This window comes from Cydia strobilella, chromosome 11 (genome assembly GCF_947568885.1).
Source record: "Cydia strobilella chromosome 11, ilCydStro3.1, whole genome shotgun sequence".
Taxonomy (NCBI): domain Eukaryota; kingdom Metazoa; phylum Arthropoda; class Insecta; order Lepidoptera; family Tortricidae; genus Cydia; species Cydia strobilella.
The window spans coordinates 12,172,120-12,190,362 of record NC_086051.1 but is presented as its reverse complement, the minus strand read 5'-3'; the positions used below and the strand labels follow the sequence as shown (position 1 = coordinate 12,190,362).

The 18,243-nt window shown below is 40.3% G+C and overlaps 1 protein-coding gene and 1 long non-coding RNA gene across 2 annotated transcripts in view; one reads left to right on the top strand and one right to left on the bottom strand.

Moving 5' to 3' along the window:
- LOC134745211 (protein phosphatase 1 regulatory subunit 16A) overlaps positions 1-18,243 on the bottom strand; it is a 48,052-nt gene that overhangs the window by 10,718 nt on the left and 19,091 nt on the right. The window contains exons 6-8 of the mRNA XM_063679207.1: positions 18,144-18,219; positions 17,335-17,470; positions 13,493-13,610 (exon numbers count right to left, since the gene is read on the bottom strand). Coding sequence (XP_063535277.1) covers positions 13,493-13,610; positions 17,335-17,470; positions 18,144-18,219 — 330 coding nt within the window. The remainder of the gene's footprint in view (positions 1-13,492; positions 13,611-17,334; positions 17,471-18,143; positions 18,220-18,243) is intronic.
- The window catches only part of LOC134745219 (uncharacterized), a 193,135-nt gene continuing 183,361 nt past the window's right edge, over positions 8,470-18,243 (top strand). The window contains exon 1 of the long non-coding RNA XR_010128142.1: positions 8,470-8,713. This is a non-coding gene — a long non-coding RNA (uncharacterized LOC134745219). The remainder of the gene's footprint in view (positions 8,714-18,243) is intronic.

Here is an 18,243-nt window from a genome sequence, read left to right as displayed (position 1 = left end):
TTTTTCAACTGACCTTATTTTATAGACGATGCGAGTTGCAAAATTTAATTTAATTCATTCATAAAGTGGCCATGCAATTTTTCAGCTGGGCGTACAACAGACCTTCAAGGTTACATTCTATAGGCCGCTAATGATAAAAGGTTTTTGACCTATATTGGTAACAAATGTAGGTATTGTTACAATATTTCCAGTCCTAATGAGTGCTGCAACGCAATTACGAAGAGAGCGCAAATGAAGTACACCAACAGAATAAATCGTGCAGCGAATTGAAAACAAACGTTCGTGACGTTACTACATAACATACATAGATATAAGATTGCTTGGCCACTAGTAATATTAAAGCCTAGAAAGTCTAGAAACCTAGTTTTATAAAGGCGATCTATTAAAAAGTGAAGTCAAATTCCACTTGTCTAAATCGAGTGAAAGTGCAATTTTACAACGCCTGAACGGATATTACACCGTGTCCAACAAGTATGAATACAGTACAGGTTACTGAGATCAGCCGAAAAGTTATGGCTTAAGCTCTCTTCATTCATTAAACAGACTAAAGCACTTTTTGCCTATTATGTAAGACTAAAATTTTCCTAATAAACACTCTAATTCTACTTATAATTGATAAGGGTGATGTGTGTTATCCGGACCTATCTGAAGAACTTCTCAATAAGTTGGATCGCCTTCTCAATAACTGCATTCGTTTCATTTTTTGCCTGCGCAAATATGATCATATCTCTGCATACCGCACTCAGCTTGGCTGGCTTCCCATCCGTCAACGACGCAGTGCTCGCATGCTTTTCTCTCTATACTCTGTGCTCAACGATCCACACTCTCCTGTGTATACCTCAAGTCTCTCTTTCAATACTACGGCGTTTCTCGCGACCGTCAGCTCCGCTCTTATGGCAATATATCTTTATCCATACCTCCACATCGCACTAGCTTCATGTCGAACTCGTTCTGAGTGCAGGTAGCGCGCCCTTTGAATCGACTTCCCCTTAATATTAAAAATGCTCTAAATAAGTTCGCTTTTAAGAAATCTGTACGTACTTTCTTTGCTGGTAGAATGAAGGATTCCTAGTTTTATAATTTACATATTGTATATATGTTGGTATATGTATTTATTTGTATGTATTGTATATATTTTGATCTTCTTGCATATGTAGGTATGGTCAATTTTAATTTAGCTTATAAAATAAATAAAAACAAATTAAAACTAACAAAAATAAATTAAACTACGAACTAAACAAACTAAACTAAAACTACCTAAAAAGTCATATAAATAAAAAATTGGCCCCAGGTCTGTGCCGTCCGGTAGGGTGCCCAGAAGGCTGGCGGCGTTGCCGCGCTGAACGGCAACGCCGATGCGTTGGGCGAGGTATGCTCCAGCCTTCCGGTCACCCGTTGCGTCAATTAGGCGCTTGGCCAACTCCTTATATATGCTGTGCGCGCCTTGACCCCACGGCCCAAGCGTCTCCATACCAAACGGCTCAAACATGCAGCCGGTATCAATGGCTGCATATTTGCGCCGCTTGAGACGCTCGGCCGCATCGGAAATTCATCAAAATTTAGCTTTATATTCTGCGTTTTATATTTTGTTAGTAGTTGTAGCAGTAGCACCGCCCACAATCTCTCTGCTTTGCCTTAAGGTTGACTGGTAGAGAATGCTTTTGGCATTAAGTCTGCCTTTTGTACGATAAGTTTTTTTTGTGCAATAAAGTTTAAATAAGTAAATAATATAATGGAGTAATGTCGCAATTATACTAAATTATTACCTCCAATGTTCTATTCTAATAGGAATAAAAAAATGAATGGATTTTTCTTATTTATGACTCATGACTCATGAGACACCGCTATTACCTACCTAAAGATTTGAACTAGCAAAGAGGATATTATAGGATAGAGCGGTACTGTCATAGTAAATTTTGTAACCCCAGTAAATTCACTGCCATCTATCGACACACTTTAAAACTAAAAATTAAGATTTATAAAAATACGATAAAATGTATTTAAATATGGATAAATGACTTTTTTTATTAGCATTAATTATTTTTATGATTTTGACCAATGTTCTTTCACTGATACGCCTTAAAATTGATAAATAACAAACGAAACCGTCAACGCCCTCTATACGAGAGTAGGCCAAAGGTAGTGGCGCCATCTGATCGAAAATCAAATTTTGGTGATTTTTCGAGGCACGTTTTTTCCTCAGACTGTATCCATCTATTACGGAGTTATATCTATCTTCGGAACTAGTATTCAAATTTACTACAGAAAAAAACTTTAAACAACAAGTAACCAATATAGCTTGGAAAAAGTGACCAATGTATTTCATTTCATCTGGTGAAGTTATGTTTATTGGAAAAGAGAGAAAGTATAGTCAACGATAATGAGCATACCGATGAAATGTCGAGCATTCCCCACACGAATTAACCTACCGCAATGCGAGCAAAATGTATCGGTACACTCAGAGGTACAATAACTATTATGATGACATTGATAATAGGTATAACGTCGTGCGAAGGAAATAGTATTTTATACAATCGTGATATAATGGAGACCTTTTCAGTCGAGTACCGTGTTAAGGCCACGAAGCTTTCTGAGTGGCCTTTATTACGAGATTGAAAAGCTTGATTATATCACTATTGTATACAATACTTTTTCTACGAGTCAACGGGGAGGGGGGGGGGGGGGGTTAATTAATAAACACAAATTAAAATATTTTCATAAGAAAGTAATTTAATTTGTTCTTAGGGAATAAGGGGGCTTACCATTTCTTCAGACGGTTAGTAAAGTTGCGCGGTGATTAGTAAGGGGTAGATGAAATATATATAAACTACATTTTTATTCAGCCAGCCTTCAACCAATCCGTAATTGATCACAATTCTTACCAACTGCCTCAGTAAATCGGTAGAACTTAATCGCTATTTTTCTAGAAAATGAAACGTTACAGCTACTAAGTTTATGGTCAACGTTTCGAAATAATAACTCAATTTCGGTAATAAGCAAGTGCGTAATGATTGCTGCTCATATACCGTAATTAATCTCATTAAAATTATAATTTTACTACGTAAGTACGTATACGTAAACAGAAAAAATTACTTTCGACCGTTTGTTACTAAAACTGAATTTGCAGACATGAAATGCGTAAAGTAATACTTACAAAATAACGTGTTCGCAAATTTGACAGCTCAAGTATCTACTTGAGCTGCCATCTGGCTGTAGGTACAGTCTAGTACATTATATTATATGGTAACCAAGTTAGGTTTTCAAGCGGAAACATTTGGCAATCCAATCCAGTTAGCAAAACGTGCCAGGTAATTTTTTTTTCTGCATTTTCTCTGTATCGAGTCAGTACTTGAAAAAAGAGAATTAAAATTCCAGAACTTTCCGACAACATTTTCAACTTGCACATCTGTATTTAGATACATATAAAACAGTCGTATTATGGGTGGTTTTATCCACGTGATAAAATAATTGTCACTATTTAACACCGCGGGATAGAAAGTGACGGACACGTTTTTATCATGCTGTCACGTGGACAAAAATGACCATAAAGGGACCCACTGACTATCAGTCCGCCGGACGATATCGGCCTGTCAGTTAGAACAAAAATTTGACAGTTCCGAACAACTGACAGGCCGATATCGTCCGGCGGACTGATAGTCAGTGGGCCCCTTAATATTCGTACAGGTATAGGTATAAGATGTCATATAACCAATATGAGTGGGTATGGGTATACAATTAGTGATATGAGTAAAACGCAAATAGATCGACGTAGACTCTGGCACGTTCGGTACATAGTGTTGCATAAGTTGCATTGCTATTGATAGTAAAGATGTATTTAACAAACAATGACATTGTAGCACTGGTATTGCACAAACGTAGCTTGGTAGATCATACAAACAAATACCACTTTTAGGGTTCTGTAAACAAATAATACAAAAATTACGTCACAATTGCAGTCAAAAAATACGGCACTCTCTTTACTTAGTAAAATGATTATTTTGGTCAGAATACACAATGCACCACATATTTATAGAAATTGCAATTAAATTAAATAACACATAGACAATTATAATAAAATATGCTATCCGGGGCCAAGACACAATCGTGTAACGTAAACGCAAGTCAAAACCCCTGTAAGGAAAAGATCACGTGACTTTTCGTTAGCAGCTGTCATCCCGAACCCCGATACAATTTTACTTTTTGATTTGTGTCTGCCCATAAGGATTTTCATCTTGGCTACGGCACCCGATCCGTTGGTCTACTGATCTGATAATACGCTCATTACAGGCAATTGCAATTTTAAGTATAACACACAAAAAGCCTTTCATCCAAGTAATAATTATGGCCATTACAATAGCATGCACCATTTAATGTATGATTGTGATGTTTGCCCAGATCTCACGTGGTCGATGAAGCGAGAAACGATGGCTGATAACCGATGGAAATATGTTAATGAGGATGGAATTTTATCTAGTTACAGCTAAACGCCGGTAAAACGGTTGTTTCCACCTAAAATTGCAAGCAAGCAAGGTATCTGCCGATACCTATAGGTAATAATCACACTGGTAGTTTGTCTGGAAGATAGGACCGCCTCTTGTCTACCATAGTTTAATTTATATGGTTTATTTGTATGTATCTGACTGTTTATTTTGGTATTGGTATGCAATAAACAATACCTAGTTATCTTGTAGCATTTTTGTGGGGCGTAGGTCAGTTAAGTATCGGATCAGGCAATTTCAAAGGAGATTGACCATATCGATTGTTATACCTCAACTACTCTGCTACGAAATAAGAGATGTTAAAATTTAGAACACATCATCCGAAATATAACCTAAGATAGACTTCTTCGAATTTAACACTGGCTCTGAGTGCTCTGACTAAAGGAAGATCTTAATTCTCTACATTTTCTTATAGACCGCTGTAGTAGGCTACTTTCCTACTAGTCAAATCAGCTTCTTTTTTAGAACTGCCGAAACGATTTGCTAATATGGTATTTTTACTCAGTGGAAGAATTTTGGCAGCCTACTAATTAAATTTATTTATTGAATTGACATTATATACACTCAAATTAGAATTATTCATACATATACAATATAAATAATAGAATTATTGCGTAATTGACATATTTTGATTTTTTAAATTTAAAATCACGAAAATTTGATTCTCGATCAGATGGCGCCACTAGTTTTGGCCTTCACTCGTATAGAGGGCGTTGACTGTTTCGTTTGTTATTTATAATTTTAACGCATACCAGTGAAAGAACATGGGTCAAAATCATATAAAAATAATTAATGCAAATAAAAAAATCATTTATCCATATTTAAATACATTTTATCGTATTTTTATAAATATTTATTTTTAGTTTTAAAGTGTGTCAACAGATGGCAGTGAATTTACTGGGGTTACAAAATTTACTATGACAGTACCGTTCTAGTATAAGTTACTCTATGGTACAAGTTAAGACTGACATTTTATAATTGTAATTGTTTTTTTTTTTCATTAGTAAATTATTTTTGTTATATTTGAGCAAATTAACGTTTATTCCTTGTATGTTATTGTGTATTTTTTTTGTGTTAGCCTAAGTATTTTAATGTATAATTTCCAATGCGATGTAAATATTGCTTGTGAATGAAATAAATGAAATGAAATGAAATATATGAAAACGAGTATTATACATATAGCGACGTCACGGTCAACTACTCACCTACTTTTTATATTTCAATCGGATTTATTAAACAGAAATTGTGTTTCAAAATAACTGCTATCTATGTTTTTTCTAATAATGATCTGGTGCTTTATTTCGTGCACAGAAATAATTTATTTTAAGTACAGGAAACATCCCTGTTATAGAATTACGTAATTCCCAAAGATATAAACTCCCACAAGATTAATAAGTTCTACAGATTTAGTGGCAGTAGTAATTGACTGTAAAAGTTGGCTCGCAACAGTGATCGCAACCAAATCGGCACCAATTGGTGTATTTCGACAGCTACGATTTAATCGCATACCTAGGTAATGCAACGTCTAGGCTTAATAGAACGTTTTATACGTTGCACCATTGTCCAACTTTCCGTTTGATCGTACGTTGTCATGAATCCTTAAGCATTTCTATGCAGTTTCGTATTTCGTCCAACAAAATCTAGGACATAATCAAGTTTGGTGAGGGTTTCCTAAGATCTACAAGTTTGGAGCATATAAGACAACTCGCGGTCACCACACACATTAGGCGCTACCGTATTCCGAGTAATTTAAATGGGAGCGCGACTGCTTATTTCAGTTGCGTCCACGTTTACGTCCTGGGTGCCTAGCCAACGTTCCAATCGTTTACGCTCGATAGCGAACGAAACGCAACTGTCTCTGTTGCACTAATATGTAAGAGTGATAGAGAGAGATGACTATGCTACGCTACGGAGCGTAAACGATTGGTATGTTGGCTAGGCAACCTGTTCTCGTTAAAAATATCTACAAAAATGTAGGGATGAAAAAGGACTTCTATAGTGTAAAATGTTGTAGGATGAAACTCAGCAGTGCTGCATAAGAGACATCACTGTGTATACGCTACCGTATTTCAAGTTTTTTGCGTATTTTAACGAACACTATTGCGTAAAATCATGCAAAACTATAATGGTGTAAATCCGTCCGATAGCAAATGCATCACCGTCCGTGCCAATTAGAGGCTTGTCACGCACAGATGACCAAAGAATTTGAACACCGTAGTACATACGCAGAGTATAGCGTGTATGTTCTAATTTAATTTCATGGTTTTGCTTTATATCCGTTAGTCGTAAAATTTACGAGAAACTATTTAGGTTAAGAGTGTAATTATGATAGTGTTAATTATAATGACTAAGAATGTATTTCCATTTCTTATTGAGCACGGAATAAACGAACCAGCGTTACTTTGGTCTCGAGATACGTGATAGCTAGGTGTAATAGGAGTGCGCTTTTAAATTATTTATCTACACACATATCATAAACCCTCTATGATGCCTTCAAAATCCGTAAATAATGGCCAACATTAAGATAAACCGTTTTATTACAGCAAATTTTTTATCTGTGAAAATGTTATTATTGCTAAATAATAACATCGATTTCGATAATATTATTTTATTCAAATTTCGAACGTTTCTGAAAAACAAAGAAATTTGATTTGACCTCTATTCTAATATCAGTCGAGATGACGTTTTATTCGAAATAAAATGTCAATTGCATACAAATTTGACAAATCTCGCTTGTTAGTTGGTATCGAACGATATGGCAATCGACCCCCACTCTAGTTTGTCTCTGAATTTAAAAAAAACTACGGATGCGTGACATGCGTGAAAAAAGTTTACTTAGCCGCCATTTGACGTGCAGTTTATCTTTTAATAAGTTTGTAAGTAAAAAATAATTTGTTTTGTTGTTTTTAAAGTAACTCTAGCAAAAGTTTCGTGTAAAATGTGCGATAAAGATATTTCGGAGACGCCACCTCATATCCGCAAATTCCGCCAGAAAGCAAATATGCCCCAATGTCGGCTGTAATATGAGGTTAGTGAATATATCATAGAAAGTTTATAATATGTGTGTAGATAAACCCACAATCGAGTTTTAATGCCTTTCATTATGTAGCAGTCACATAAAGTACTATTAGCTTGCGTGCTCAATAAGCGTTTGGAATAACATCCTTATAGTTTTTTACATTAAATCTTCTTCAAAGCGAAGTATTTCGCACTCGTATTAATTTTAAATTGCAGAGATAATAGAGCAATGCTATACCTACTTTTAATATTCTACAAAATAAAGAGCAGTATGTGGCAATATTTCTTAGTTTGTTTCACTCTGACTTCTTTCACGTTGTATATCTTTATACAATTGTACATTGTGGGTCGATAGTCATAACCAAATTTTAAGGTAGGTACTGTATACATAAAAATAATAATGTCATCATCATTTCAGCCTCTTATCGCCCACTTTCGACTCCAGGACTCCCTTCGAGTACCTACGCCACTTGCCCGAACCCTGAGCTAATCTCCTCCGAGTGGCGATAGACGGGGTTATGCTCATATACCTAGTGTAAGGCCGTTCGCATTTAAAAAAAACCGCAAATCGATGTATAGGTTAGCCGTTTGGCACACGCATACTAGAGATCAAAACAAAATTTTTGACCCGCAGTTCCTAAAAAAAATCCCTTAGGAGGGGAGTGCTGAAACATTATTTTTTTTGTACGGATTTTTTTTTCTTCCAAAAACCTATCGTGTGTGGTATCATACGAAAGGGCTTTTTGAGGCGATTCTAAAAATATGCCACGTCATTACATTTCAGCAATTTTTTTTTTATTAAAACAAAAAGAATTTTCAAAACATACCAAGTTTGGACTCCTCCAGATACGATGTGGCAGATTTTTTTTGTACAATATACCACAAAATGATACGTGATATCCTCATAATACAACCCCAAGAAAGCAATTTTGAAAATAATATCTTCTTCTTCTTCCTCGCGTTATCCCGGCATTTTACCACGGCTCCTGGGAGCCTGGGGTCCGCTTGACAACTAATCCTAAGAATGACGTAGGCACTAGTTTTTACGAAAGCGACTGCCATCTGACCTTCCAACCCAGAGGGGGAACTAAGCTTTGTTAGGATCAGTCCGGTTTTCTCACGATGTTTTCCTTCACCGAAAAGCGACTGGTAAATATCAAATGATATTTCGTACATAAGTTCCGAAAAACTCATTGGTACGAGCTGGGGTTTGAACCCGCGACCTCCGGATTGAAAGTCGCACGCTCTTAACGCTAGGCCACCAGCGCTTCTGATATGATTATGATAATAATGACTAAAGAATGTAATAATATAAATATAAATTAGTCTATTTTGACAAGGAATTTGAAAATAATATCATTAACAATTTTTATTTTATTTTACAAAGTGACACAGTTCTACTTCAATACCTATTTAACGAGACTTATGGAACTGTACTGCAGATGCGGTACATATTAATCATAAAATGATACGTAATATCCATATATCCAACGGGAAATACCTCTTTAACCCTTTAACTGCGCCTTTTCATCAGTTGGTATAGTTTGTTTAGTTTTTGACACAAAATATCAAGGTACCTTGAAAAAATACTGAAAACGGGTACTTATCAAACCGGCTCGTACATAACTTTAGAATTTGTAAACTTCTAAACAAGCGACCCTTACCTTTCCTCGTACTAATTACAGTTTCGATAACAACCTCTACAGTCGCTCATCCATGATGCGGATTTGCTCAATGTACAGATTAATAATAGAGATAACCTCATATCTCATCCGGGCTCATATTGTTAAAATACTCGTACTAACGAGAATACTTCATTGAACTTTTATCGACTTTATGTCGCTGCAGTAAGGCTTACGAACGATCAGTCAGTAATGTCGACGATAGTACAATGAATTTAATTAACATGCTACACTACGTTGGGTTTTAACTAAACCTTAGTTTTGAGCAATTAACGTACAAAAACAGAGTATTTACATATTTTTAAGGTACAAATTTAATGAAAGTAGAAATAAGTAAGTAAAACGGGGTGAATAGACACGATTTTGAACTCCTAGCTCGATTTTCAGAAGGAATTCAAGTATCTTTATTAATAAAGTTAACTTTTTTGTATGAGTCTTAGTTGGTTCTTTTAGAGAAAATCGAGAAAACTACCCGATTTCATCATATCCGTAAAACGGGGTCGATAGACACGTCATATGGGGTGATTAGAAAAAACAGTCAGGGCTGTCACAAACTTAAAAGAAAAACAATAAACTGACAAATCACTTTTTTTATTAATCAAACATAATTAAACTATGACATAGTTATTATACTCATAATACGTATAAGCATCGTATGTAAAAAAAATCAACTTAGCTTACATTTGAATACATTACAAAATAAATAAAGATAAAGCATATAAAAAGAAGAAAGAAGTGTTTTTTATTCCATCAGTGAGAATGACAAACGTTCGTCATACCCACCAAAGAAAACTGTGTGTAGGTACTTGCGTTGCCGATATATTACAAGCTGGGTTCAAGTCATGCTGCTACTTCGCAAATTTACATACCTACACGTATATACTTGCAGATATTTTACATACATACATACAACACACAATACAACATATCTACATAGAAAAGAAATTAAAAAATTGGAGAAAATACGTTTTGGCAACCCTAGCATAAATATTTCCATTCACCCCCATTCGTTACTCTTCACCCCTCAGTTGTGTCTTTTCACCCCATATGAAGTGTCTGTTGACCCCATATGGCGTGTCTCTTCACTTTGCTGTCGTGTCTATTCACCCCGTTGGGAAGTAAAAACGGTTATGATTTGTTTTTTGCACATTTATCTTTAATTAATAAGGAAAATCGACGTTACCTTTTATTTTTTAAATACTAGAAGAACTGGTTTACATAATAAACTTTAAATAACACAATAACTAACCTTTATTTCACTGCTACACCAAAGTTCAGACAGGCAATATATGTTACTTCCACAAGGCCTCACTTTAAACTAAAATATTTATTACTTGTGACCAACTTGATGATTAATCCGTGTTACCAGATTAAAGATTGAATATTCTACTATAATTGTATCTCAAAAGAATTGGCCATGGTAGTGTAGTTTTTATTAAAATATTACAGTGTAAAGGAAAGTACCGACATTTTCTCTTTTCACCCCGCGATTTCTGGTCACCCCGTTTTACGGTAGCATGTAAGGATAAGAATAACGTTTTTAAAAGAAACCTTAAACCTTTTCTTACCGAGAAAGCATAATACTCTATTCTATAACAGAATTTTTGACTGATTTGTAAATTAAAATGTTTTCACAATGGATCCTGACCACTATTACCATATTATATTAAGGTTATTTTTCTAATTACCTAATTATTGACTTAATAATATTTACTGCATGAGATAACCCTGTTTTGACTATAATTGTTTGTCTGTGATATTATGATTAGAGTGTGTATTTTTTATTGAATTTGTATTGCCAATAGGCACGACATCGTGATACTGAAATATTTATTTAATATGTTGTAACTTACCTATGTTGAACAAATAACTCTTTGAATCTTCGATGTTTCGGTTATTTTGTAGGTTAATTTGTCGTTTATCATAGAACGCCTGACGACTATATGCAACTGGTATTAAATTCGACTTTTGACTTAGTCATCGGCAAGCTTGTTACATTTTGCCATTTAATGAAATCGAGAGGCTATATAGAAAACAATGTGTGTACAGTTTTTCATAGAGTTGGCAAGGCATAAGTCAACTCTCTTGCGCTACAAGCTTCTATAGATATAAATTAAGCGCTTACAATTCGGCATGACTTGAGTAGGTACGGTTATTTGTCATTATTTTTAGCAATTTCTAAGCTTTATCATTGATAAAAATATAAAATTTGTCGTGTAAAAGCTGCGTATTTGTGTAAGTTTTAGTTTGCCACTGACGTGGTCAAAGAAAAGACGCATACAGAGACCGAGACACTATATCTCATAAATTATGACGCGTGCGTTTTCCCTTTCACGGTGATGATTAGTTTTTCACAGGGGCGGCCAACAGTTTTCCGCGGGAAAGTTGAAAGCGGAATAATTTCCTAGTGACGTATTTAGACTATGGGCGCACGAGATGGATGTCAATTATGATAATTTTAATTACGTGTGCTCGATGTTGCGTGGTGTGTTTACCTCGCTGATTGGTGGGCGACGTGAGTAAAGCGAGTGTGGTTCGCAAAACGTTTTGTACCGTTTTTTTTTACTTTACGCAAAAGTAGGTTACCTGGGAGCAACTAATAGAAATCGCCTCCATCTTTACTGACGTTAACTATATTCCTAGTGTGTGTGTGTGTTTCCCTGCTAATACCGTTCGAGAAATGGGCCCCAGAACTCTCAAATATTGATAGAATAGTCAAATGAAATTGCCCACAACAAACAACAATGGGACGTCCCATACGCTTCGAATGGACTCGTATTTTATTTCGTGATTTCATTTTGGCTTAGACATAATGAAACACATGAAATTGTCTGTCAGGGTTTCGTAGTCGGTCACTTACTAAAAGCTGTTCAGCTACATCAACTAGGTATAAATTTAGTTATAAATATTTTTTAAACATTAATAAAATAAATAAAACGGAAATTGTTCACATCATTGAAAGATGCATATGCTGGCATACTAAGTCGCAAATACTATAAGCCTGCGTCACACGACCATCAATCAGAGCTCACACTTTAACTGGCTCGCCTAAATCAATCGTTCTATGAGCGTTGCAAACAACGGTCGTTGTTGCATGGTCATGTTATGGGTAATATAGAACGCGCTTTATTTACTAGAGCAGACCTAATGTTCCCTTGCTGCCATTTGTTAGTCACTAACAGTTAGTGCGAGATATGCGCGGAATGCATTGTTTCTTGTTTGACAAACAGTCCGTGGAAACTATGAGTATAATAGCCACCTACTGGACACCTAGTGCAGAAAACCCCTACTCATTGATCACGTTAAACATTCGCATGTTTTAAGTGCCAAGTATATACAATAGATGGCGTGTAAATAAAAAGTTAACTAATTCCGAATGCGAGGTTTTCTTATGCGGTCGTAACATCGCGGATTTTGCAAATATCATATCTACTAATTTTATTACAATCCTTCCATTGCCATACATTTCTCGCACATTTTAAATATCAAACATTCCAATATTGTTAACTTATGTCACGATATCAAAAATTAACTGGTCGGCTGTAAGTGGATAGCTATAGTTTTGGTCAAGCAAATCTTGTCAGTAGAAAAAGGTGGCAAATTTAAAAAACGTAGGCGCGAAGGGTTAACGTCATATAGAAAATTTGAATTTCACGCCTTTTCTACTGACAAGATTTGCTTGGCCAACTATAGCTAGCCGTTGAGGCGCGCCCCTGATTCACATCCCTACTCCCTAATTCACATACCTGGCCCCAAGTCGTGTACGATTTCGAATGAGCCCTGACAGGAAAGCTGGCAGCTTGCCATTGACACTCAATTCATTTTATTCTGTTAACGGCTTCGTTTAGTTACAAACCAGGCTAATTTAGTGTTTCGAGATCCGGGCGGATTGGCCCTGTTCCACGACGCGAGGTTTGAGATACTGTGATGGATTAAAATAGGTACAAATAAGAACACAAATGAAATGCTGTTTTCTTATTATATTGCCGCTTTTAGGTGCTTAGTAAAACCGTATTTACCTGATTAATTTTAGTGCCTGAGGAAACCAAATAGGCAATATGTTCATGCAGTCAGTACGTCGGATGTTGAAAAAATAAATGTACATTTTTACAATCTAAAACTTTTCCATTTAAGTATTTCTTATGAATTTGTATCGCAAGAGGCACAGCAAAATCCTCCGCGGCGTCACAGTCGGACTTGGCCGGTTTTTCTACATTCCGTTGATCGCATGCGTTCAATGCTGCGTTGATCGCATAAAACAACCGCGCGCTTATTACAAGAAGGTTGACGTACCTGCATGTCGTCGTCGACGACGGAGTCGAAGGTCTCCCTCAGGCGCGCCTCGCCGCGCGCGTCCGCCTTGGCCGCCATTTGCTTTTCCCGTAGAGACGTGCGTCGGACGGACCGGACACTGCAAGGGAATCGAGCGTTAATAGGGAATATTACGCGAAACTCTGCGTAGGGAGCGCCCCTACCACAATCTGATGGTCTATCACGAAACAAGAAAAAAGAAATTTCGTTATCTTACATCTCTGTCACTTGCATATTCAAGCGATAAAGAGGCAGATAGCGAAATTTCGGATTCGCGTTTCCCGGTAGGTCCTCTGTGAACAAACCGCCTTGATGCATCAATGTCATACTTTATTATCTCTGAAAACTTGTCAAAAACCTGTTAAAGGTACAGTATGTAATGTATAAGTTACTCTATGGTTTACTAAAAAGGCTAGTGCTGCACTGTGGTGGCAGAACATTGCAGTAATATCCCCTATTCAACAATATTATCATAATCCGAAAACGTGATAGTATTGGTTTTATTAACTTTAGATTCTAGGTTTTGTTTTAAAGTAGCAATATCCTTCGTTGTTTGTTTTTTTGTTGTGTCGCTGCCATTGAGACATGACACATGACATTTATTTAAATCAAATGTGATATTTTGAAAAATATTTCGCTATCGAATTGCGCTGTTTGCACCCTAATAACGCAATCCGATGGCAAATCACAAAATAATTAATTTCTAGAAGTTGTCAGTTATTTATATTCTTAGGAGTCGATTGACCGGATGTTTTTTTTTTACCGGTTGCACAAAATTATCTGCCACCGTGCGTTAGAAACGTTATGACATGTTTCGCAGTCGTGTGCCGTTGATCAGTGTGTCAATTGGTTTTTAAATATTTACTTGTGCCTGCTTATATAAAACCTTTTTGGAAATACATAAGGTGGTAATGGGGTAATGTCGATAACGTGGGTTAGCTGTAACCACGGAGCGGATTGCAACTTCGTTTTTAGGGTTCCGTACCTAAAGGGTAAAAACGGGACCTTATTACTAAGATTCCGGTGTCTGGCTGTCTGTCCGTCTGTCACCAGGCTGTATCTCACGAACCGTGATAGCTAGACAGTTAAAATTTTCACAGATGTATTTATGTTGCCGCTATAACAACAAATACTAAAAACATAATAATATAAATATTTAAGTGGGGCTCCCATACAACAAGCGTGATTTTTTTGCTGTTTTTTTGCGTAATGGTACGGAACCCTTCGTGCGGTTTTTTTGTTGATATTGGCCACAGATGGTCGGACGTACTATCACTAGTGTCTCCACCCCCACACTATTGTCTCCCGACCATCGGCGTCTAGTCAATTCTATGGTGCCACTCGACGCGATGTTGGTGCAACTGCGCAGCAAGGCTTTTTTCATAACGCTGACTAGACGCCGACGCTTAAAAGACGCTAGGGTGGGGTGGCCTTTACCAAAGATAGATATAACTCCGTAATAGATGGATACAGTGTAAGGAAAAAACGTGCCTCGAAAATCAAGAAAATTTGATTCTCGATCAGAAGGCGCTACTAGCTTTGGCCTACTGTCGTATAGATGGCGTTGACGGTTTCGTTTGTTATTTAACAATTTTAACGCATATCAGTGAAAGAACATGGATCAAAATCATAAAAATAATTAATTCAAATAAAAAAAAATCATTTATCTATATTTAAATACATTTTATCGTATTTTTATAAATCTTCATTTTTAGTTTTAAAGTGTCGATAGGTGGCAGTGAATTTACTGTGGTTACAAAATCTACTATGACAGTACCGCTCTATCTTATTATATCCTCTTTGCCTTTACGTACATTACTCGACCGCTAACTTACAGTAGGTATGGAACGGTGGCGCGTCGCCTCGGTCGCAGGCGTAACGCGCTGGCCACGTCATTGCGCGACCGGCTTCGGCCAAGACGAAAACCATAGGTGGGAATGAAAGCTCCGATAGCTGTGTCTCGCTCCAACCTATGGTTGTCGCCTTAGCCGAAGCCAGTCGCGTAATGTCGTGGCTAGCGTGTAACCGTAGCGACCACCGTCTTTGTGATCAACGTCTGGCGCTCGGCATCGGGTAAGTGTGGGCGTTTTCTAAAATAAATATTGCAAACCTGATTCTTTCAAATCTGGACATTCTTGGGCTCAGTCTACTCAGAATCGACAGCATTCTCCACCCTGCCATTAAAAAAAGATGTCCCAAAATGTCCAATCCATTACGTCACGTTTTTAGTGACGGATGGAGTGTGAAAAAATATTTCACTTGTATGCGCGTGACGTGCAATTTTCATACAAATTTTTGGGACACTTTATTATTATCTGGATTGAATATGCTAGTGATTCTGAGTTTAAAGAACCCAAAAAACCAGGATCTGTGAGAATCAAGTTTTCAATGTTTATTTTAGATAACGCCTAAGTACGTACCTGCTGCTGGTGGCGGTGTAGGAGGAGCGGCGTGCGCCGGCGCGGCGCTCGGGCGGGTGCGCGCGGCGGCGGTGCTCCTCCTGCTCGGCGGCCGGCCGCGTGGTGTATGGTACTCACCGGCTGCTGCTGGCGGTGGAGGAGGAGCGGCGTGCGCCGGCGCGGCGCTCGGGCGGGTGCGCGCGGCGGCGGTGCTCCTCCTGCTCGGCGGCCGGCCGCGTGGTGTATGGTACTCACCGGCTGCTGCTGGCGGTGGAGGAGGAGCGGCGTGCGCCGGCGCGGCGCTCGGGCGGGTGCGCGCGGCGGCGGTGCTCCTCCTGCTCGGCGGCCGGCCGCGTGGTGTATGGTACTCACCGGCTGCTGCTGGCGGTGGAGGAGGAGCGGCGTGCGCCGGCGCGGCGCTCGGGCGGGTGCGCGCGGCGGCGGTGCTCCTCCTGCTCGGCGGCCGGCCGCGTGGTGTATGGTACTCACCGGCTGCTGCTGGCGGTGGAGGAGGAGCGGCGTGCGCCGGCGCGGCGCTCGGGCGGGTGCGCGCGGCGGCGGTGCTCCTCCTGCTCGGCGGCCGGCCGCGTGGTGTATGGTACTCACCGGCTGCTGCTGGCGGTGGAGGAGGAGCGGCGTGCGCCGGCGCGGCGCTCGGGCGGGTGCGCGCGGCGGCGGTGCTCCTCCTGCTCGGCGGCCGGCCGCGTGGTGTATGGTACTCACCGGCTGCTGCTGGCGGTGGAGGAGGAGCGGCGTGCGCCGGCGCGGCGCTCGGGCGGGTGCGCGCGGCGGCGGTGCTCCTCCTGCTCGGCGGCCGGCCGCGTGGTGTATGGTACTCACCGGCTGCTGCTGGCGGTGGAGGAGGAGCGGCGTGCGCCGGCGCGGCGCTCGGGCGGGTGCGCGCGGCGGCGGTGCTCCTCCTGCTCGGCGGCCGGCCGCGTGGTGTATGGTACTCACCGGCTGCTGGTGGCGGTGTAGGAGGAGCGGCGTGCGCCGGCGCGGCGCTCGGGCGGGTGCGCGCGGCGGCGGTGCTCCTCCTGCTCGGCGGCCGGCCGCGTGGTGTATGGTACTCACCGGCTGCTGGTGGCGGTGTAGGAGGAGCGGCGTGCGCCGGCGCGGCGCTCGGGCGGGTGCGCGCGGCGGCGGTGCTCCTCCTGCTCGGCGGCCGGCCGCGTGGTGTATGGTACTCACCGGCTGCTGGTGGCGGTGTAGGAGGAGCGGCGTGCGCCGGCGCGGCGCTCGGGCGGGTGCGCGCGGCGGCGGTGCTCCTCCTGCTCGGCGGCCGGCCGCGTGGTGTATGGTACTCACCGGCTGCTGGTGGCGGTGTAGGAGGAGCGGCGTGCGCCGGCGCGGCGCTCGGGCGGGTGCGCGCGGCGGCGGTGCTCCTCCTGCTCGGCGGCCGGCCGCGTGGTGTATGGTACTCACCGGCTGCTGCTGGCGGTGGAGGAGGAGCGGCGTGCGCCGGCGCGGCGCTCGGGCGGGTGCGCGCGGCGGCGGTGCTCCTCCTGCTCGGCGGCCAGCCGCACTATGCGCAGGCGCATCTCGCCCTCCTCGCAGATGTCTGCAGCAAACGATAACGAGCCAAGTGGCAAACGGCATAAATCACAATTTCGGTACCTTTGACCGCCAAAGACGTCAACTAATGCGCGCGGCGACAGCCCAACGTCACGCCCATCGTGCGCAGCGCATCATCGTAAATTTTAGCTCGACGAGCTTACGAGCTACAGGCGAGGCACGAGACGAGCTGCGAGCCGAACCACGAGCCGCGAATGTAAATCTAGTATAAACCTTGCATAGGAATGCTCGTAAGTTAATATTGGACTGGAGCCGCGCGCATCAGTTGACATCTCTGACTGTCAAACAGATAATGCAAATACTGCGTACACAGTGTTAAATACCAAACCGTTAAACCCAATTTAATTTGACGAATAATTTACATTATGCTTCTAAGGGTGGTTTCCACCTTCCAATTTTTTTGTCCAATATGTATTTGCGTCTCACATTTTGTTAGTGAGAGAGTCAGACGCAATGCACATTGGGACCAATAAAGACCAACCTAAAGAAATCTCACTTAAAAAAAAATTGTTCTTTAAAATTAATAAATAAAAATAAAAAACGCCCAATAATTAGATCGAAACTCATTTTCTTCTCATTAAGCGTTACAAAACTATTACCTACTAATTAGATTTTATAAAAAGGCTAAACCACAATATACCATATCACTTAGATTATACCTGCAGGCGTCTCGTCGTGTTTATTTCTGACATTGAGATCAGCTCCATATTGCACTAACATTTCCAGCACCTCCAACTGAAAGAAATTAATTAAATATAT